The sequence below is a fragment of the Poecilia latipinna genome, unplaced genomic scaffold (assembly GCF_001443285.1).
Source record: "Poecilia latipinna isolate Pla-1442-1.1 unplaced genomic scaffold, P_latipinna-1.0 Scaffold42, whole genome shotgun sequence".
Taxonomy (NCBI): Eukaryota; Metazoa; Chordata; class Actinopteri; order Cyprinodontiformes; family Poeciliidae; genus Poecilia; species Poecilia latipinna.
The window spans coordinates 222428-245759 of record NW_015112658.1 but is presented as its reverse complement, the minus strand read 5'-3'; the positions used below and the strand labels follow the sequence as shown (position 1 = coordinate 245759).

General features: G+C 38.1%; 2 protein-coding genes across 3 annotated transcripts in view; one reads left to right on the top strand and one right to left on the bottom strand.

Annotated features, from left to right (window-relative positions):
• The first annotated feature begins 222 nt into the window (after window positions 1-222).
• On the top strand, window positions 223-6918 carry cacng5b (calcium channel, voltage-dependent, gamma subunit 5b). 2 transcript variants are annotated; one of them, XM_015048208.1, is made up of 6 exons: window positions 223-447; window positions 3151-3361; window positions 4436-4522; window positions 4878-5018; window positions 5124-5269; window positions 5886-6918. In XM_015048208.1, the coding sequence occupies exons 2-6, from the start codon at window positions 3166-3168 to the stop codon at window positions 6144-6146; spliced, it is 831 nt and encodes a 276-aa protein (XP_014903694.1). In that variant the 5' UTR covers window positions 223-447; window positions 3151-3165; the 3' UTR covers window positions 6147-6918. The 2 variants fall into 2 exon arrangements, with proteins under 2 accessions (XP_014903694.1, XP_014903690.1); XM_015048204.1 differs by having other exon boundaries at window positions 3075-3361.
• Window positions 6919-8723: 1805 nt separating this feature from the next.
• The window catches only part of cyth3b (cytohesin 3b), a 34089-nt gene continuing 19480 nt past the window's right edge, over window positions 8724-23332 (bottom strand). The window contains exons 2-13 of the mRNA XM_015048192.1: window positions 23200-23282; window positions 22861-22925; window positions 21654-21720; window positions 21397-21515; window positions 20874-20954; window positions 19734-19846; window positions 18140-18288; window positions 17659-17770; window positions 13915-13991; window positions 13001-13072; window positions 12734-12888; window positions 8724-11127 (exon numbers count right to left, since the gene is read on the bottom strand). Of these exons, the coding sequence (XP_014903678.1) occupies window positions 11055-11127; window positions 12734-12888; window positions 13001-13072; window positions 13915-13991; window positions 17659-17770; window positions 18140-18288; window positions 19734-19846; window positions 20874-20954; window positions 21397-21515; window positions 21654-21720; window positions 22861-22925; window positions 23200-23282 (1166 nt within the window). The 3' untranslated portion in view covers window positions 8724-11054. The remainder of the gene's footprint in view (window positions 11128-12733; window positions 12889-13000; window positions 13073-13914; window positions 13992-17658; window positions 17771-18139; window positions 18289-19733; window positions 19847-20873; window positions 20955-21396; window positions 21516-21653; window positions 21721-22860; window positions 22926-23199; window positions 23283-23332) is intronic.

Here is a 23332-nt window from a genome sequence, read left to right as displayed (position 1 = left end):
ATTTTTTCATAATTTAATCAAGATTCATTTTGGAGTCAGGTCATCTTTACATAAAACAAAGCCTTTACCTAAAATCTAGGAATTCCTCTAGGAATTTGCTAGTGATGCTCAAAGTCATTTGAAGTTGCAGCTGCTGAGTCTCTCTCTCTCTCTGTCTCTCTCTCTCTCTGTCTCTCTCTCTCTCTGTGTGAGTTTTCGCACAATGAGCAACAGAAATCAGACAGCAGAGCAGGACCAAGTAGCTCTCTCTCTCTCTCTCTCTCTGTCTCTCCCTCACCCGTTGGACTGTAGCATCGACTCGCTGCTTCATCGTCTCCGTCATTTCCCTGTTCTCCGGTGGATTTTATTGATCACTGCTGAATTTACCTCATTATTCTTCCATCAGGACTTTTTTTTTTTTTTAACCTTGAGCTGCAAGATTTTGTGGTTAACGCTTTTTACAAACAGGTAGGAGAAAACTGAACACTGTAGTCATTGTGAAAAACGTCACATGCTTTTGGACGTATTTGGGTATTTTGATGGTTTTCACCTTGAACTCGTCAGACATTCTTGTTGAGTTGGCTGTTTCATTCCTGTTGTACTGTCCAGCCTGGAGGACCTGAATTTCAAGTAACTTCTTTAGAAATTTGTTTCTAAATTAACTTAAACACTTGCAAAAAAAAAAACACAAAAAACTTAAATCAAGACAAACTTCTATAATTTTAGGTCTTCTAGAAGTACCAAATTTATTTCTATTTGCTAAAAGCCACAATAATGAGCAAAAGAATATGTCATAGAATTTTTAATTTATATTTTAGTGCTGCAACATCATCTCTCTGAATTTCTTGTAATGTCTACCCTTTTAATTTAAAGACATTTGTGGAAATTTCTGCATCATTTGGTCATTGTAGCTCATTATGCTGTTGAATCATCTAATGATGATCCGTTCTTAGTGAATAGCAAGAATTTACCTGATTATTATTTAGTATTTCAAAATTCTTAAATAAATTTTTTATGAATTACAGGGATGAGAAACAGGCCTACAGTATCACACATCCTCCACCATACTTTGAAACAAGCTCAGTGTTTGTTTTTCAAGTCCAGCTGAAATATATGTGGCCCAAAAATTTCAATCCAGGTCCCATCTGACCAAAACGTCTCATTCCAGCCAACTCCACACGCTCACGTTCCTGATGGCTGAACAGAGAGATGTTTTCTTGGCATTCCTCACATCTTTTTAACTTGTAATTGACATCTAACGATGGATACTAAGAATTTTTTTTTTACCTTCCATTTCATCCTGCTCTGTGTGTGTGCTGTCAAGATAAAGATGAATCCTCGTCCATCCTTTTGTGTCCTTGAGTTGTGTTTTTTAAACTTTTTAATTATGGCTACGTCTAACACATATGCACAGGTATGCATTTTCCTTTTGCAATTTCCTAGGAGAGAATGATACTTATAATATATAACTTTTTTACATAATGAAGGTTTCAGTCACATTTACTTTGCCAGAACTGTTAAGCGTGCCAATAAGTGTGGCACCAGTAGTTTTTTTCTTTATATAAACAATTATTTCTCAGTCAGAGATGTGTTTTTATGTAAAAAAACAAAAAAACAAAAAACAAAACAAAAAACACTCAATGTAAAGCAAATTTAGGCTTACATTTTTGTATTGAATTTTTTGCAGCTGTTTTAAATTTGAACTATCTTTTAATCTGTTTACACTGCTTTACAGGAGGTGTCAATAATTGTTCACAGCTAAATTCGCTGGTTAATCATTGGCAGTGTGTTAGCTGTAGATAACACACTCATCACTTACAAACAGCTGAAGAAACGATTCATAAGTACATCAATAAAACATGTAATGCATTTTATCCCATTGTTTTAATTTTTTATATTTTCAAAGCCTATTTTGCATTCATTTGGAGACAAAATAACTTATTTCTGCCGAATAAAGAGGTAAAAAGCTTCCTAGTCTGGCTGATCTCACTGACAGCGTTCCCAGCTGGCACCCAGGTGGTGCAGGACTTTAATCAGCTGTCTTGTTTGCTTGTGATGATGCATAACAACCCGAGGTCGGGATGCTAAATCTACATAACTTTAAAGAGCTGCTTCATTTAGAAAAAAAAAAAAAATCAACTTTTGAGATGCTAATATCTCAAGTTGATAGATGAATGTCTTCAGGCTGTTTTGAAATAAACAAAGTTAAGGTTTAGAAAGTGCATGTTTAAAAGTCCTTTGTCGATTTGCACTGCCCTCTGATACTCTGTGCCTTAGCAAATCAGCCCACATTCGTATGTGTCCCAGTGGGAGGTCTAAATTACCACTTTTCCTCTCCAGATGACGTCTTACTGTGCAATTCTTCACCCATATCTGCAGACTGATTGTGTCTGTGAGCGACTGGCTTCTACTCAGTGCCTGCAAATGTCAAAAACGAGGAGTGGATTTTAAACAATGCGAGCATTTGTATTCATAGTCTGCAACGTATTTCAGGTCTTTTAGTCTGGAGGCTCAAAAGGCTTCATAAATGGCTTCCACTTTATTCTTTCTTTCATGGCAGGTTGCCTGGAGTTAGGCAGGACATGAAGAGAATTTAAAAATGAGAATAGATATGGCAGAGGTCTGCTCTCTGGCACATGACTGAAAACAGATCTAAAATGAACATTAAAGGTTTTATTGATTTAACCCTGCATCGTTTCGATGAGATTGCTTTGAGACTTGGCGCTCATAGAGATTTTCATCTTCACCTTTAAGTCAGTTGTCTGTCATCTTTCCTGCTCCAAATTTTCACCGCTTTTTGCTCAGATGAGTTCACAGAGCTCAACACTTGCAGACACATCTAAAACTCTGAATGAATGAGATTGCGTAATCTTTTTTTTTGAACGCATGTGTAAGATTTTATCAGAATTGCTGTTTTGAAAACAAGTATTTTATTTATTGTATGCATTTATATTATGACCAATATTAAATTATTTGGAATTTATTCTAAAATAAAAAATAAAAAAAAAATTTAGACTTCCACCGATGGATTTCGCCCTTTTAATTTTCCACATATTTTCATCACTTAAACACCTTCTTTCCTTCCTTCCCTCCAGGAAGACTCCAGGACCCAGTTATTATTATTATTATTATTATTATTATTATTATTATTATCATTATCATTTTAACAAGCATCTTCTGGAAACCATGAGTGCGTGCAGCAGGAAGGCTCTGACTTTACTCAGCAGCGTCTTTGCAATCAGCGGCCTGGGGCTGCTGGGAGTGGCGGTGAGCACAGATTACTGGCTCTACCTGGAGGAGGGAGTCATCATGCCTGTGAACCAGACGGCTGACATCAAGACGTCGCTGCACTCAGGTCTCTGGAGGGTCTGCTTTCTGGCTGGTTGGTAACATTAACATGCTTTAAGGGGTGATGCAGAGATTTGTGATGAATTTTGACAGCGAGCCGTCTGCTAATCAGGGTTGGTGAAAAACGAATTTCACGCTCTCGCTTTTAAAGATGTTCGTCTCGTAACCGGGGAGATAACCGATCGTGTCACACTGACGCGTCGACAGTCGTTTAATTGACATTCACAGCGGCTGGGAGCGTCTGAGTCCGGTTTCAGTCACACGCTATAAAGAGGAGGCGATTTCAGTGATGCGCCGTGTTACACATAAACAACGAGCTTCAACAGAGCGATGCCACGCCGCTGTGCAGCAGACTGGATGTTTCCAGCTGGACTCTGTGTTACGTCGACTGAGTTGCATCACATCCTCTCTCTCCACCTAATGCCGTGTAAATCCACACTTCTGCAAAAATAAAAATACACTGAAGGCAGACTGAGAATCAATTTCTTATCCACAGCTAAAGGAGAGCTTTGCAGTAACTAAGAGCAGATGGAGGATGTATTATCAGTTGTAAAAAAAATAATTAAAAAAAAAGTAAAATTAGCAATCATTGTCAATCATTTGACAAAAAATATCATGCCTAAAAGAAATTAGTAAGGATTAAACTCCATGATACTCACATAGAAAATCAAAATGCCTTGTAGAGAGACGTTTTATGCTCAAAAGAGACGATAAAAAGATACAATTATTTTTCACAACATGTAGAAGAATGCTTGGAAGAGTCAAATGGAGGCTTTTTAACCTAAAAACACAGCAGCAAGTGTCAAACATGGCAGTGGCAGCATAATGATGTACAAAGTGAAAACATTCCGCTAAATATTATACAGGTTGAAAGCAGGTGATTTGAAATTGTATGGATCACCACAGCATAATTCCCTCAGTAAACAAAATAAATTCACTATAAAGACAATCAAAATTTTAGAAATCAACTCATTTCCCTGCAGCATTTTAACATTTTCCTGTTTTTAAATATAAAACTGCTTCACTTGATTTTAAGATTTCTAGCGAAACAGTGCAAATCAGAGCTCATCTTCTGTTTTCTACTTTGCTTATCATCCTCTTTTCTCAGGTGAGGAATCCGGCCGCTGCTTCACCATCGAGTACATGATGCCAATGAGTCTCCAGCTGACGTCGGAGTCCACAGGAAATGTACTCAGTGAGTGAAAAAGAAAACCTAAGCTGAAGGCAAATGCGTCCTTCTGGTGTTGTTCAAGGCACTTGTGCAACCAGCTGGAGTTTTGTTCTGTGATGAGAGCTTGTTGTTCTCTAATGCATGTCCATTCAGAAATACCTGATCTGAAAGCATTCCGACAAATGAGTCATCAGAAACCTTGAGTTCCTGCCTGTTTCTCTCCAGAATACTTATCACACACAGTCAACAGTGCAGCTGAGGACAAAATGTCAGGAAAAAGTGTTTACAAGTTCAATCCAGTAAAGAAGTAACTTATCTCCACATCAACATGAATGAAAACAATGCCCTACAATTTCTTTTCTCTGCTTCGTCTTCTCAGAGATGATCCGCTCAGCAACTCCATTCCCTCTGGTCAGCCTCTTCTTCATGTTCATCGGTTTTGTCCTCAACAACATTGGACACGTGCGTCCTCACCGCACCATCCTGGCGTTTGTCTCAGGAATCTTCTTCATCCTTTCTGGTACACAGATCTTGATTATTTGTCTTAAGTTTTTGAAGTTTTTTTTTATTTTTTATTTTTTTTTATTTCCTGACCATGTTCACGAAACAATTCTCTATGTTTCAGGGCTGGCTCTAGTGGTGGGTCTGGTGTTGTACATCTCCAGCATAAATGATGAGATGCTGAACAGAACAAAGAGCAGTGAGGCCTACTTCTCCTACAAGTATGGCTGGTCTTTCGCCTTCGCTGCCCTCTCCTTCCTGCTCACTGAGGTACAAAAATGACTGCAAGATCTTTGCTTTGCACCATTTGAGCTGTGGTAAAAGTAACATACTATTGGTTCCTTGTACGGCTGTATTAAATGCAGACATTTTTTTTTATTTTTTTTTTTAATGAAAACTGAAATGATCAATTGTGTTTTAAACATGTTAAATTCAACTTTCAGTTAATTATTTCCGCATTTTGATTAACTATCTTTGAAAATATTGATTTTTTTTTCTCCATTGGATGTATTTCCCATTTTAAAATACAACACTTGACTTGTTGACCTATTTATTTCATTGTGCCTATTTTCGGCACTTTATAAATATTCAGTAAGTTAATTACTCAGGAAAATGTACTGGACCATTAAAATAACTACATTTTATCCGTTTTTTCGATCTTAATCTTCTCTCTCCACCACTTTAAAACAACTCCTGCTAAAAAGATGTGGTCAATGGGTAGAGTGACCTCTGCTGGTCACAATGAGGAACTGTAGTGCTACAGTGTTTCCCTGCCCTGGTTCATGTTTTAAATACCTCCACGCTTCAAATTGATTGAATTTATATAGTATTTACGCTACATTATTTCCACAAGCTATTTCGAATAATTTCCTCTCTCCCACTGCAGAGTGCGGGAGTCATGTCTGTCTACCTGTTCATGAAGCGCTACACAGCAGAGGAGATCTACCAGGCTCGCCGCCCCAATTTCTATCGGCCTCGGCTCAGCAACTGCTCCGACCACTCCGGTCAGTTCCTCCATCCAGAGTCCTGGTCGCGTGGACGAAGCCCCTCTGACATTTCGAGCGAAGCGTCACTGCAGATGAGCGCCAGCTACCCCGCTCTCCTCAAATGTCCGGACTATGACCAGGTGTCATCCTCACCTTGCTGAGTCAACAGAGGTCGATAAAAGGTCACTGAGCAATCTCTTAAAGAATCAAATAGCAAAGTGAAACAAAGAAGTTTCATTATATTGAAAAGAGACCCTCCAAATAAGTGAGTGCTGTTGGTCACAAGTCTTGAGTTAATTCCTATTAGGAAGAAAAGATTTCTTTGTAAATAGTCACAGTGCGTTTGTAGCTTGAATGCTGAAAAGTTTTAATTTCGTTAGGATCTTCTATGACCGACCAGGGTTATCAATCCAAAGAGCCATTTTTACCCTCTTTCATGCTCAATAAAACCCATTTACAGCCACAAATCTTACTGAATATAGTAAATTAATTTAAAGAGCCACAATTTTATTTCTATTTTTAGGTTTTACAATTAGGAAAAACATAACTTTCCAACTTTAATGAGGTGTTGACATTTGCGGAAAACGAATTGGAAAAAAGCACAGTTTCCAACTTAATGACAAGAAAAATAAATCTAAATATATCATTAGTACAATTTATAGTTTCAGTTGTGGAAATTAATGCTATTATCCCATGAAAGAACCTGCTACAACCTGCATTTGTTGTTATATGTACATCTAAAATTATTAGTTAGTTGAAACATTAATTAAAAACTCAATCTAGTGACCGATGAGAAGATGACTCTTCTCTCTTGGCTACTCAAACACCATTGAGAATCTAAGGTGCCTGATGACCATACTTTTTCCTTCCACTTCAAAGAATGACCTTCTTTGGTCCACAATGCAAAACTCAATAAAACATAATAAATCTTGAGATTGTAAGGTGACGAAATATGGAGAGGTTTGAGAGTTAATTCCTTTACAAACGACTATGTACTTTGTATTTTAGAACGCTATTGTTCAAGGAGTTAGCTACGGTTAGCTCTAAAAACATGTATCACGACACCATAGCATCCAGTTAATGCAGAATTTTAGCATTTATTTTCCGTTTTTCCGTTAGGGAAAATGATCTTTGTCCTGGAGACATGCATATGTTTTTTTATCCTAAAATTTGTGTTAAATTTGATCGTTCTAGTTTCTGTCACATCTGTAGATTTTATTTGATTCTGCAATCAAATTACATTCTGTATCAGAAAAATGTGTGGTATATTAAAATAAATTACTAGGGTTTTTTGTGTGGTGTTATTGGCAAGGTCAAGTATTGCCCCCCATTTCAAACAAGAAACAGCGATATTATGCCCTGGCAAATTATAGAAGTCTGTTTTGTATAGATTAAGCATTTTGATAACAGATGTTGGAAATCAGAACAAGAATAGATGTTAATTATTGAGTATTGTCCATGGTATAAATATTTTTGTGATAAAAGTGTGTAGCACACTAAATCACCTAGGTAATAAATGATTTTAGGACAACAGCATGCAGTGGTCTATATTATTGAGAATTAACATGTGTAATTTACACTTCAGCCACTAGGTTACACATTTGACATTGTTTTAGAGTGAGTACTCTTTCAATTCCATGAACGCTTAGTTAACAACTTTTTGGGCAAAAAAGTGGGGGGAAAGTCCTATTTTTACAAATTAGTTTTTATCACAGACCTAAACTTCAACTCTGAAATGGTTTGATTAGGGAATCATTCAGGATCTCTGACTGTGGAAACTGTGATCCTCTACAATTCACATTTTCACTGCTCAGCACGAAGAGGCGGTATCATAAGAATAGCAGAAATTGTGAAAAATATAACTTTTTGCATAATGATGCCACAGTTTTTGCAAGAGACAGAAATTATCATCTTAAGAGGCTAAATTGTGATTTTGGTTGAATCTGACTGTTCTCTGTGTTCCTGTTTTTTTTTCCTCAGTCCTTTCCAGTCAATTGTTGAAGGAAAAAAAAAAATATATATATATATATATCTTATTTTTTATAGCAGAGAGCCTTTAACAAAAATAACATAAAAATTATGGATGGATAGATGTGCTAATCTATCAATTTTAATTCAGTTTATTTCTATGGATGGATAATCTGCGGATTTGTGCACCATTTCAGTGAATTGGACACATGATAGTAACAGACATGTCCTTTCTCCAGATATCCAGGTCTGAAAAATGTGTGCAAATACACACCGTTTCCAGACAATGGACAAAACTCGTGAAAAGCAATAGAGTTGAAGTCACGGAAGGGTCTGTTTTTGTTTGATTGGGAAGCTAAATTTATCCTAGAGACGATATGAATAGCTTCCATTGTCATCTTTTATTCTATATTGTGAAAGAACAAGATATGTTGTACTGTAAAACTATTTCTGTATAGTGAAGTAAACCTTGTGCAACACTATAAGTTGATCATTCTTTGCTAATTTAACTGAACAGTTTTCAAATTGTAATTTTAAGGAAAGCGCCTGTAGGGGGCACCAGTGTTCCATGTCCTGCCCAATAAGTGTTTTTGCAGAAACACAACCGGTTTTTCCCAACGTATCCTGTTCTACTTCCTGTTTGCTTACCTTGATTGCCTTTAGTCAGCCACGTTGCAAAACAGTCTTTCTCTGCACTTGAAAAGTAATTAATACCTTTCTGCAACGTGACTTAAAGTTCATTTATGCAAAGAAGTAGGTCAAGACGAGCGTCAATAATGAATATCCCAAGCTTTAAGTATACTTTATGTGGATACACGTAATGTACAACGTGACCAAACAGCTCTTACAGAGAATATAAAAATTAATGCGACCACATGCCCACATAGGGCTGCAGAAGATAAAATTATGCCCTTATTTCACAAGGCCTATATTTTTATTTTACAATCACATACAAAACTATTGGTGTTTTTTGACATCTTTATCAACTATATAATCATCATCCATTACATGAAACATCATATTCACTATAATCTTTTCCATTTTTATAAATATAACAATCTTTTTCTCATTAGTCATGGCTTTTAAACAGCTTTGTCACAGTCGACCTAGATTCTCCTCATTACTTCCATCAGTCTTTTTTTTATTTTTATCAAATGATTGTTTAAGGCTTTTGCCAAGAAGATCCCAAACTTTAGCAAGATGCAAAAATGTTAGTGTGCATACTACAACAAAGACACTAAAACCTATACAATATATATACACATACATAACTTAGGCATACGTTATTTAAGATTTACAGGAAGTAATAATAAAATCATATCACGAATAAAAATAAATACAAAAAAATGATAGCTGGTTTTTAAGTAGAAAATCTTAAAGAGGAACACAAAAGCAAGCAAGAATCAAATTCAAACAGGATCACAACAATACACTAACCTTCACCAACATACGCAGTAGAGAAATAAAATAAAAATTAAAAAAACTGGAAAGAGCTTAATTGGACTGGTACCAACTGGGCTGCTGCAGAGAGAAAAGCAAACCCTTCTTTTAGACCGAAATGGCTTTCTGAAAATGAAAGCGCTTTTGAGATCATAATCTTTAAGATACCCCAGGAATCAGATCTCTTGATATATTTTAGCACCAGCTAATGCCAGGTATTGTTGATTATAATTTGTCTTCAAAGCATGGGGCAAGTAAGCTAAATGCAAGTTTTAGGTGCTGCAATCGAGTGAAGTGCCAAAGTAGAATAGATGTTTCTAAAGGCGCAGCTCTGTGATACTTTTCTAGGATCTCATTATAAAGCTTGTAGACTACAGGGACAGTATAAAGGAAGGTTGTAGCAGTTTTGAAACCAATCATATAAAGCTACGTATGCACTATTTCAGATCTTGGAATGATGTAGTCTGTCATTTTTTTAAATCCGGGGATCAACTTGAGGAAATATGCAAGATTTTGTGGAACATCAAGTCCTGTTGTACCTTCGAGGTATCTGTGCTTATTTTGACGGACTCTTGTTTTATGTTGTGTGAAAACCAGCAAGAGTAGAAACATCACTTCTCCCAGAAGTCACCATCTTGGTTATAATTAGCTGAACGAATCAGACAGACGTTAATTTCCAAAGCTTCACTTTCATTCTGAAACCTTCAGGATCTTCAGAAGGTTTCATTCTCATGCTCCTGCTAAATAATGTAACGTCAGTATGTGCAATGTCATTATTGGGTCACTGAATCACAGTTGCGTTGGATCTTCAAAGGTGCCGTTTACATGGCACATGAGAGCTGAAGAGCTTGCATTTTCAAAACAAAAAGCTGGTGTCCAAAAGTCTGATTGGGGAATAAGGATTATGACTTCAGGTCTAAAAGGGTTACATTTTGAAGTCTCGTATAAAAGCACCGTTACTAAACCAAAATATAACAAAGTATGCACATTTCAAGTCTCTGCTCCCAAAGAAAAGAACATAGTCTATTTCTTTGACACTGTTTTTGAGGTTCCTCTGAGCAGGGCACCAGGAGAGACGAGCTCAGCACCAGAATGAGAAGACGCCGCGGTCCAGGTGCGGTTCGACTGAACCGACTCAGCCTCCATCCCTTAAAAACGTCCATCTGTTTCCTCCTCCTGTTTATTCTTTTAACCTCGGTGTTGATGGCCATCCACCTGAACTCTGGTTTGTAGCTTCAACAACTATTGTTTTTTGTTTTTTTAAAGCACAGTGGAGGAAATACTTTCACACTGTATGCAAACAAACTTAACATGCACACTGCTGCACACACATACAAAACACAAACATAGTTCTTTATAATAAGCCACATACATGCATGTGCACCTGAAACATGGCAGTTGTGCTTTAGGGGGCAACTAAAACATGTTTTGATATGAGTAGGGGGTGGTAAATGAGATGAAGAGGACACAAACCGGCTGGTTCAACTGGTTTCTACATTACAGTAGAGATTTATATGTTCCCCTCACATATAGAGTGTCCAGGTTTGTCTTCGGGTCTTCAGTTTCCCAAGTGAACCAGCTTAGCGGCATGCCATTTGTGTCTTCGTGAACCAAGAGAGAGGAAGATGGAGCACTTTGGAGCTTGACTTGATTGTCTCCCTTCACTTCTTGTTGGCGATGCGCCGCTTCCTGGTGGCCAGCATGTCGTAGAAGGGGTCCCTGCTAATGCTTGCCCTGGAGAAGCCAATGAAAGGGCAGCAATCAAACAAACAACGCCACACGAGAGAAGGGTCTCAAACGTCTTTGATATGGAAATGGGACACATTTATGCAGACCCCTGCCTTAACCAGATCATAAAAAGGGGGGGGGGGAGAAAAAAAAAGTTTGCGCAGTGACCTAGTTAGGTTTCCATGGTTTCAGAAGATGAGCTCCCTCCCCATCCAGAGTTATTTCTTTTTTCTTCTTACTCCAATTTGGAAGAACCTCTTAAGAGTTCCCTCTTCCAGAACGCTGCCAGAAACGCAGGAAAACATACAATCCCACACATTCCCTCTTGCTCCCCTGCAGATTTTTTTGGCCTCATTGGAGGGCAAACAATTGTGCTCAAGATTACTGAGGTTTTTCTTTTCTTTCTTCCATAAAGAGCGATGACGGAAAGGCAGCGTCAAACAAGAGTGAGTCAGGAAGCCAGTTGGGCTCTGCTGAGGAGCCCAGTTTCACGGCTGCTAAATCCTGTTAGCACCGGCAGCAAGAAGAGGCTAAACCCCCCACTGATCTTATCGCTGATAGCCTTTGTAACTCCACAGCACCAACAAGCATGCTGCAAACCATGACCATGCCCCTGATTCATAAAGTTTATTGTCATTTCTAATGAAACAATTACTCTTACTGTGGAGGGAACAAGCACATGCAAGGCAACCCTAACCAAATGTCACCACCACCCATTTGTGTCCTTGGAAACCCAATGCATCTAAGGAAATGTCAAAGCTGAAGAAATTGACTAAATGTTTCAACATAATCTGGATCTAAATGCTTGTGACTCAGGACAAGCAGAGTGTGCTTCCCTTGCCATCACATCTTCTTAGAAGACTGGGAAAAAAAGAAATAATAATGATGATTTCCATAAAAAGCCTTTCATCTCCCCAGGACCAGAGTCTTGTGGACCCCTCTGGTGAAGACGTGGCTCGTTACCCTCAGAGGCTGCGAATGCATCAAACCCGGTTTAGAGCTGCTCTGCTGGCTCCCCCCTATGTGCCACGCAAAGTCACTTATCCCTTCATCATTTCCAGAGTGAATAGGCTGTAATGGTATGTACACGGTGGATGAGGAATTGCAGAATATTACAGCACAAAAGGTGCTCTGTTCGGCTGAGCAAACTGCTTTTGACTTCACCATCTTCAGTAGAAGCAATTACACAGCAGTCAGTATTTAGGTCAATGACTGCCTGTCTAAACAGTGAAAGGAATACAGTGCAAAAAGCTTGTATCTTCCTTTCTTGATCCCACCTAGTGCTAGATGAAATGGCTGAAAAACGCATCAAATGCAAACCATCCTCAGAGAAATTCAACATTCATAAAACAAGATAAGGATTTTGCAGCACAAACTCAGAAAAAGCTCAAACCTGACAATTAAACCGAAACGTCTATCACGTATGAAACCATAAAGACGTTGACACATATCTTATCTCTCTTTAATGTATGACAATTCTGACAGAAAACGTTGTTTACTCAGTCGAGCAAACCCAACAACCACAGTGGCCGATGAACTCAACATTTATTGGTGTAAAAACCAAATATGTCTTCAAGGTAGACTATACCAATATTATCGGGAAGAAACTTACTTGATGGATTTAATCCACTCCTCCTTCTCCTCAGGCGTAGGCGCTGATATCCTGTAGACCACATGGTTGCCCTCGACAACACGTCCGTCTGCCTCAGTCTTGCAGGCTTTGATCACCTGGCCTTTGTGATTAGGGTTGTATAACTCAAAGCAGTTCTGGTGGAACAGAAAAGGGCAAATGATTCGCTTTTCGCCTAGTAATATTGTCCTGTAACTGTGAGACAGACATGCAAACACAGATCGTGGTCTCTACTGAGGAAAGACTCACAGGTTTTCTGGGCTCCTCCACTTCCCTGATGCTGAGGTTCTCCAGTGGGATGATCCCACGAGGCTCTTTGTCCTTTAGGAGGGCAAAAACGAGACAAGATTAAGCAAGCAAGTGAATAGAAAGTAAAATTCATGAAGAATTTTACTTTCTCAAAGTTCACAAACTGAAAAGGGGGGAAAAGAAATTTTGAGGTTAAGAGGAAATTGAGTTTGACATGGTCCACTAGCTTTGAAATCAACCTCATGTTCTGTCCTCCACGTGTCCTCACGGCTCAGATGTTGAAGCGGATAATGCGTATTTCCAGCAGTCAGACAGAGGACAGGATATAATGATAGTAAGCTGAAGGATAATACCAGGGTACGGAGAGGACGTTGCTGATGCTGCAGTCAGCACAGACAGCCGCTTATAAAAATTTTTTGTTGGTACAGTACGGTGATATCAAGCAATTAATGAGTGAGCAAAATTATATTAGCAATAATTAGTAACATTTAAACCTGGAATGTAGTTTCCTCCACATAATGTTGAGATCAGGAAAAAAAAAATCCTTATTTTGCATAAAAAGTATAACTCTAGTCCTTTAAAGCCAACATCCTACAAATTATGAACATGTCCCTGCTGTATCACAATTTAATCAAACAGGTGATCTGCCTACTTTTCGGTTCTGGAGAAGTCAGCACATACAGCTGGTAATGCATGTAAGAGCATGCGTTGTTAAGAAAGACATTTTATGAGGTGCATCAACATTTAATTTCCCTTTGGGGAAAATCCGGTTATAATGTGACAGTATAAAAAAGTTAAATACTTTGGCAACAAACTGTAAGTGGAAAATTGTCACTCAGTTACTTGTTGTGCTTCTTCTAACGAGAGATGATTAAACTCCCTTTAATAAATGACGTTCTTGGAGGAAGACTCACTGTTGTGTATTCGAAGTAGTAGAGGCAGTTGTCCGTGAGGATGAACCACCTTCTCTTCCAGGTTTTCACTCGCCCCCCTGACAGGAAGAGACAGAGGAAACAGGAAGTGACACATTGGTACTAGTGACAGACTGGCTGTCTCCCCGTCAGGACAAAAGAGCAGAATATGTGGCGCTCTAATGATCTACACCCCCACAGCTATTCCTTCTTATAATTACATTAATACTAAAAATGAGTTTGTTTCTTTAATGCAACATTCTCCTTTCAGTGTTATAAACATGTAATATGCCACATGCGCATCTAGGAGTCATTTCCCCTTATGTATGAAGAACTAAATGAAAGATTTGTGCTTAGGGAAATTGCTAATAACTCCAGACTAAAATCAGACATAATTATCAATAAGGTTGCAAAAATCATTTTCCATCTATAAACAACAAACAAAGCTATTTTTGTAAGAGGTTTAGAGTTGTATTTATCAGCGTGTCAGTGAGGTGATATATTTAACTATTAGTATGGAATAGAAACTGAACTGTTATCCAATGATAAGAAGAAAGTTCACTCTGACTTTCAGAAGCTTTTATGCTGGCTTGTTTATTTTACGATTACAATCTACAACCGTGATCTCTCCGAGCTTCAAGCTTAGTCAAACAATGACTCACACACCTGTTAAATTGTTACTGACTTTGCGTATTTGTTACTTGTTTTTCCCTCTGGAGGGATCGCAAGAGGTTTGATGCGGACCCAACCTGGCGTTAAGAAAAATCCCCTCGAGGTTCAAACCCCAACACAAACACATCGGCAGAAGCAACCAAAACCCCAGAGCAAGTTTGCCACTTTGTGTGTTAAAAGACACAAAAGAAGAGTAAAAATAAATGTAGGTTTGCAAGCAAGTTCAGCCTCTGGCAGCAGCTGCAGAAATTTAAAGTAGGAGCAAAAAGGAGGCTCTAATACCAGGATTCTGGTGTCTTCTCAGTTCATGCATAATTGCACCTTTTGCATAAAACACAAATCACGGTTTTGGGCCTCCTTTAACTGTGTTTGCATTGCCTAAACTTTCTAGATTTCACTGCAGCATCCCGGTAGTCTCCGCAGGGCTACACATAATTACAAAACTTCTCCTCTCCCTTACATATCAATAGACTCTGGCTGTTGAATTAGCATGGGCAAATTTCCATTCTGCACAGAGATATACTTAACAAAAAAATAAAATAAAATAAAGGCATTTATTCCTCTGCATCCTCCAAGATTTATTTTTAGACAGTTAAATTAGATGTATCATTGTCAAAGCTGGCACGGGGAAATGGCTCCAGGGGGGCGCCGTACCATAATGTAATCATGTTAGGCCTACGAGCCACACTGGGACACTACGAATTCGCGCTCACCAGCTAGATGAGACCACTGAGACGTTACACAGAGTTAGAGGAATGTGCAGGTCGAAGCCAGGTGTGTGAATGGGGTCATAAACCAAAGCACCTGCAGTGAATCTGCTCCTTAGCCCGCATGAGAAAACTGCAAGCCGGCCATTAAAACATTCTTTATATTTGGCTATAAAACTCAGTGTTAAATAACAGATATATAATTAGTTATGTAATTTAAGAATGCAGTAACCCCTGGGGTCACCGTTAGGTGATGAAGTAAACTCTAAATTAGAAACACATGAAGCTATAAAGCAGGAAATGGCAAAAGGGTGCGTGGAATAAGGGTTCCTTTACACACAAAATCCCAATTATCTGCCTTAAATGCATTAGGATGCCTTCAAAAGCAACAGAATTGTTAAATGATATGACACCAATAACAATATACCACTAGTAAGGTAGCGAATAGGTTTCAAATAATTAATTATTTAGTAAGATGATGGGTAAGTGGGAGGAGTGTTAAGAAGGATATTCAGATGTTACTTAAAATCATGATTTTACTCTGACTACATGCAATAGGTGCCTCAACATACTCCCTCCTGTCCGCTTAAACAAGCTGTTGGGCCTTTGCTGTTTTGCACACTTATGTTTTCACACCATTTATGGGTCAGTTAAACCAAAAATAGATGCTCAGGTCTGTGGCTTTCACTGTTACTGCAGAGGGTGATGATGCACGGGTTCATCAGTCTTTATCACAAAAGAAGAAAATTATTTTTTATGTTGATTTAGAAGGAGAAATATCAACTTTCTGTCGTGGTTTTTCTTCAAAGCAAGAAGCCTGTTTTTCCCCCCGTCTTGATCTACAGCACCTGTTGTCATTTTTATGTGTTAAGCAGCACCTTTTAAATGATACTTTATTGTCTCTTTAGGCACCGACAGACATCAGGTTTCCAAAAATCTTTATGGTACACGGGTGTACACAAAGGAAACTGGCAGACCCCTTGTGATCAGCTACAGATGTTACCTAATTACCACTTACTTGAGCATAAATAAATCAGTGTGGGGTCCCTGAGTGAACTCAACTCTCAGTATCTGTTTCTGCTGCTGTTGTTATAATTTTCTGGGAATTATTCATTTGAAAATGAGTTCACCTTCAATGGCGCTCCTGACCCAATTGTAAAGCCAGCAGCACAGTTGTTTCTTTTCCTGACCTACAATTAATCCAGCTTTCAGCAGAAGAAATGTTTCGTTTTCTGGACAGTCTACATTAAACACGTAGCTCTTTGCTTTAGGGAAGACTGTAGTTGACAAAAATACTCTAATATCTTAAATACAGGATGTATTTTTTTTCCCCCAAATTAAGGTTAACTGTGTCTTCACAGAGAGACTGCGTCTACTCACCGAAACTATTTAAGAAGCATTTTGTTTCAGAATTAGAAAAATGCTCATGTTTAAGTTGCCCCACAAATATTTTTGGTAAATTTGACCTTGCATGCTTTTTGACCTTTGCAATGCTTTTCAATTTGAAGAAAACTGAAAGGCATTGCAAAGGTATTGGGGAAAGCATATCTGAAACCCTAACCCATTAAATTTATGATGTTCAAAGCAAAACATCACATTAAAGAAACCTTTTCTTTAAGCTTTACAAACACAGGATCAAGTGGAACTAGTGTGAAGAAATAAAAATAGAGAAAATAACAATATATATTTTTCTACTGAATGATTTCAACAATTATCACTCTTAAATGTATAATCCAGTTCCTAAGCTAGCATCTATTTTTAAAAATTGTGATAAATTGAGCATTGTGGGACATTATGGAGCCCAAAAAACAAAACAAAATGTTCTCAATTAGCAACATACCGATACACAAAAACCGTATGTAGTACTGTTTGAGAGGAGTACAAGCATAAAATATTGTATGCAAAGTCTACACTAGTAGGTCTTTATCAACTTGTAAAACTGCTTGAATAAGTAGACTAAACATACTGCATTTGAGCCAGGAGTGTTAGTTTTATCCATTATATCAATTACTGAACTTTGAAACTTCCTTTGTCTCCATAAAATAAGTATTTTATTGCGCAGTCCTCATAATAACATGAAACCTTTATAAGCTTTCAATTTCTGTTTCAATCTTAATATTATTCTGATTGTTTATCCTTCAGAGGACATTTACTTAAAAAAAAAAAGAAGCTCTTGCTGCCATTTGGTCTGTGTACCGTGACACTTCACTTCCACCCTGCGTGACAACACTTTGCAGTTTAAGCTTTCGTGAGGAAAAAAAAAAATCTCCAGCTGTAAGGCAAATAAAAATGCAAGAGAAAACAAATTAATTCATCCAGGATGTCTTACACTCTCCCCGCAGCTGAACAGAGGGAGACTCACACTAACCTAATTTAAGCAGCCATCCTTCTCTGTCTGGGTTGAAGAACGTGTGCGTCAGGTCGTTCCCATCGTCCTCTGGGATCTTAAAGGGTTCGCTCTTAATGCTGTCGTAGAGATTCTAGAAAAAGAAAAGGGAAAACATATTTTACATCAGATTTAGCTTATTAAACCCCAACTCTGACAAACTAGGTTAATAATGAAAATGAACTTTTATAAAAAAAAAAAAAACATCTTTAACACTTTTAATCCGTTATCTTCAATAAAACAATTTAATAAAACAAGTGGATTAAGTTTAATCTAAAATTAATTGTTGACAAGAGTCAATTTTCTCTGTTGCTTTTCATAAAGTCTATATATAAACTCAAACTATTAAAGAAAGACAGTTTAAAAAAAAAAAGTAACACTTCATGCATTCACCAGCGCAGTGATTTGCAGTACAGGGCTAAGTCTGTCCAGACATTCAAACTAAATAAGTCACCATTCTTACCCTGAGTAGCTCCTCGGGGAGATCTCCTCCCTCATTGATCCCTCTGTTCATGGAAATGAAGCGCTCCACCGGGGGCTTGTCTCGGACGTTGGGATTGTGAAGGCTGGTGTTCAGCATAATAATGGCAAATGAGAGGACGTAGCAAGTGTCTGTGGAGGAAATTGGACAGTTTCACACATTTGTCCTGCTTTTGGAAGGGGTTACTCTTGACACAATGCATATCAATTCCCAGCAATAAAGTACATGTTACTTAAGTACATGTTCATGATGGCAGAATGCTTTTGCAAAGTAGCCAAGGCTGGAGGAGCTTTCATCGCTTCAAAACATCAAGAGCAAAAACAACTAAGCTAATTAATTACAATAATTGTCTGTTTAAACAATATATATTGTTTTACATTCAGGTTTTGGAATTTTTTCTAACTTCCTGTAGCAGTTAGCTGAGCTGCAATGCTAACAATAGATTGGAGGTAAAAGAGATTCACTTGTAGTTGTGTTTATTTCATTCCCTTCCCCCTTTTTGCATCAGTACAGCTACTAACAGCTTAGTAAATGCAGTTCTTGCTGATACTTGTGTCAGTTCTGTCCATTTAAACACCACAAGGGGGCTAGCATCCCATTCAGCAGCTAACGAATCATCCTACACATACTGTGTCTATATTATTGTGCAAATTGTATGTTTTTCTTTATATTGCTAAATTACAGCAGCATAGTTAAGATGAAAATGAAGAGGCAGATGTACCTCATTTGCACAGTCCACTCTGTCAAAACAAGCAACTATTGTAAAACAAGAACCAGAGTGACAGGACTTGTGAGTAAAAATTACAACTAACTTCTTCTCAAGAGGGAGACTAGTGAAATAAAAACCGATGTATAATCAGCCAAAAGGGCCTAGTTTTTTTGACACAACTTTTCCTCCAGTCTTTATTGCACAAACACACACACACACACACACATCCACGATCATAACTCCTGCTCACCATCCTGGACCTCATATATCCACACACCACCAGCCAACATCCTCTCCACTTTGATTTATAACACTGCACACCCCGTTCTCAGGAAATGGCCAATAACTTAGTCTGGGTGTGTCGCTGCTTCAATAGTGATGACCTGAGCTGCCACCTGAACACAGGAGGCTCCACACGGGACGCAACGAGACAAGACTGTACTAATGACCGCCATTGAGCAGAGATCAATACCGCTATAGCCGCTGGAGACACGGACGCTGATTACACAGGGGTCGGGGGGAAAGCTGCTGCTTAAAGACCAACATGTTAACTTTAGCGGAAATTTTGAGAAGTGTAAATTTATGCCTGAGGAAGTGAACTTTATACAGAGATTGAAATACTAATCTTATTTTCTGAGAGAGAACGTTTATCTTTGCGAAGAGATAAAAGATTTGCTTCGACCAAAGTAAAATTTATACTTCACATCCAGACCTGGCAGCCTACTGGGAACAAAACAGTCAAAATAATTGATTTGAATTTGCAGAGGTCTTTCTGGCTCAAGTTATCCATCCAGACTGAGTCATGACAATGCTGCTGCTGTGTGTGTGTGTGTGTGTGTGTGTGTGTGTGTGTGTGTGTGTGTGTACCTGTGGACTGGAAGACACCAGGATTGCACTGGCAGTACCTGGAGGCAAACGCCTCCATCATGCGATCGATCTTCTGGGCTTCACCAGGAAGTCTGAAGCTCCACAGAAACTGCCTGCAACAGCAGAAAACAGAAACATGATGATCTCATCACATATTTTTGATGCAAAATTTATATTGAATTTTTAGCTCAAATCTGGTGCCAGCCAGCACAGGATTTGGTCTAATAGGAGAAGAAGAGGAGGACAACCAAGAAGAATAAAAAGTTAAGTTAACAATGCTGTTGTGATTGTTTAAAAAGCTACTTGGGATTTTTGGCAGGAATGTTAAGGAATTCAACACCATTGCTATGGTAAAATACGATGATGATGGGAACATTTATGTAGATAAACGTTGTGCTTTCCAGTAAGAAAACTGATTAGAGCTTGCCAAACACTTGAGCCTCCAGGCATAAATTTAATTAAAAGGTTTGTGGCAAGACTTAAAAATTCTCCCTCCAAGCTTTCGCCATTTTGGGAATAAAAAAAAAAAAAAAAATCTTTCTCAATGTGTACTAACTTAGTAGAGACACACAGATTTCTAACGTCTTAAATTTAAGGTTATCAGTGTCAACACAATGTTGCCAGATGAACAGATTAACATTTCTCATAAGTTTAAAATAATAGTTTTTTTTTTCCTGTTAACCAAATTTGACAGCAACATGGGAAACACTTTTTTCCTGAAATCCCTACAAAGTTTCAAGGAAAATATTATTTAGAGTTTCAATCATTGTAAAAGCTACATCTTTTTATTTTGATCTTTTTCAAATTATCTGTCCTTATACTTTAAGTTATTGATTCACAATTATTAGCAGAATGATGTTCCTAATGCCAGATGCCACAACATTAATACATTTAAACATGCGGCTGTGTAACATCGTCCCCCAAAAGCAATATTTGCACGTAATCCACAAGTTGCAGTAATAAAAAAAAGACACCTTTTTATCCAGGAGTAAATGCTAAGGTTGTGATTTTAGTTATAAGGTTTGACAGTATTAAACTGCTGTACTGAAAAAGACGATACCTTTTATGCTGACATCTGACACATAACAGAAAGACCAAATTAAAGTGTGACCCAGTGTTTGTTAGTATTGTATATCTCACCTTAAGGCTTGAACAAGGTTGAGGTCTGCAAATTCATGAAGCTCCACAAATGCCTGAAGGACCTTGATGTTAAAGTCATCCCTGTAAAAAAAAAAAGAATCAAGAAAAGAAAGTTATATTGAGTTAAATTGAGATAAACACTTCATAGTGGTGCATTTTGGGACTCTTGGAGGAAAGTCGAATGCGGCAGCTAGGATGCAGCACCTATTTTAGCTCCAAAACTGTTGAGCTGTCTAAGCGAGACACTATTGCGTCTGTATTTTGACAGCTCTACCCCTGCCCCAACATCTTTCAGATAAAAACCACATGTCCGCCCAGATTTTTTTTTCTCTCTCTCTTTTTTTTTTTCTTCTTTTTTTTTAGTTGCACTGCCTCCTGTCACGGCTCTGCTTCATAAATTCAGGCTACTGACTTCCAGGAGATTTCTGGTTGGGTCAGAGCACAGGCAAGCAGAGCTCACAGAAAGACAGGAAGAGAGAAAAGGAAGGTAAAAAGAAAGCAGAGGGAAAACTGGAGAGGTTACCGTTCCCCTAAGTAGTCGCCAATGACGGTTTTGTTGAGCCCTTCGCCTTTGTAGAGGAACTGTGCGATGTCCTCTGGGGTGTTCTGGAGAAGATCGTTTTCCAGAAGAAACTGGATTCCCTGTGAAGATATTACTCTTCAGTTCAGTAGTTTTGAGACATGTGATAAATCATTTTAGCATAACATAAATCACTTCATACAAAAGCAAAGGTTATGTTGATTCTGAAGTCTCATTGGAAGCTTAGAAACCTGTCTGACCTTTTTAGGATCCATGTTGAATTTCTTCCTTCCCATGGCAATCTGTTTGTTTCTTTGTGAGGTTTTGCTGCAATAATAATGATAAAAAAAAACTATTAGATATGAGATATTAGAAATTAGCAAGTGACCAGAATTTGATGATTTTCAGCTTGATTGGCCCTGACTGTGACTTGTGAAAATTGTTCTACTACTGTATCTTTTGAAAACCTCTGAATCACCTAAAATCTGTATACCACATAGAAAAACTGTATCTATAAAGAAAAAAATAATGTCAAAAATCATCCACAAAATTCTGATTCGTGCAATTATCTCACATCAGGTTGTGTCAAGCTGCTGTGTTTGCTCTGTTGGTCAATTCTGTTTTCTAGGTTTTACTGCTCAGTCAAATATTGAATCTACAGACACCAAAATAGGTAGTAAACAGCACAAAGTGCAGTTCTGTGATAGCTGCAGCAATACACCTCAATCAACCCTTTCTACAACAGTTTCAGAAGAGTAACATTTCCCATTTCAATGCCTTTGAAAACACACAGAATTTAAACTCCATGGAAATCTGCACCTTTATCTTTCAGTGGATGCTCTCAGTGTTCCCTTGTGCCCAAAATAACCCGAGCCAAGTTTCACCAGCTGCACCTGAGACGCACACAGCCTGACACATGGCCTCACTCCATCTCAGCCAATCGCAGGAAAGCATCCACATAAAGACTGTTTGACTAATGTTTAGATAAAGGCTATTTTTTACTTCACTAATCAAACAATAGAGGATTAAGCTGTTCACATAAAACGTAAAATGACAGGTGTGATGCTGGGAGTAAAATCAACTACCGGTACCTCTCAAAAAAAAAAAAAATACAAAAAGGAACTAGAACAGATGCTGAAGTAAACTCTTTTGAAAAAAAAGAAAAAGATGGTAAGCAGATCAAATGAAAGCTGCTCCAAGTTTCACCAAATTTTAAGGTGAAAATCCCCTTGTGTCACAGGATTTGCTGGACAAAATAAAAATCGCAAACCTTTCTTTACGGATTCAGGAAAACACTGTTGGCCCTCATAATTCTCTCACATTTTAATGAGGAAAGTATCGGCCAGAAAATAATATATATAATCCGATTCATCATAATTAACATAACCCCTACTATCAGACTCAAAGGAATTCAGTTTGCTATACAGTTCAGTTGTACAATATGCGCCAAAATAAACCCAAACTCACCTCTCCCCAACACAGGTAAGCTGTTCAATCTCATTCATTACTTCAGCGATTTCAAATTTCAGCCGCTGCAATGGAAAAAAAGAAGAAAGGATTCAGTTGACAGTTTCATATACATATGTATTTGGCCCTTGCTAAAACAATATTCTAAGAGACAACTGAGAGACTTCATGTGATATGATAGACGTGTGTCTGCATGCAAATAGAAGAGGAGAAGCTGCATGCAGGGTTTAATGCAACGCATTATCCTCTAGCGTCACATCAAAAGAGTTCAAAAATGTTCATCCAATCCAAACCATCAGCTTTCAATCGCAGCTAAATGAAAGAAATTGTGTCACTTACTTCGATATCATCAAGAAGCTCTTTTTTTCTGCGTCGTATGTTCGAAAGCTCATCTCTCTCTTCCAAAGACAAGTCCTCGGGCACTGGAGAAAAAAAAAAAAAAAAGTGGGGAAAAATGAAATGGCATTTGAGT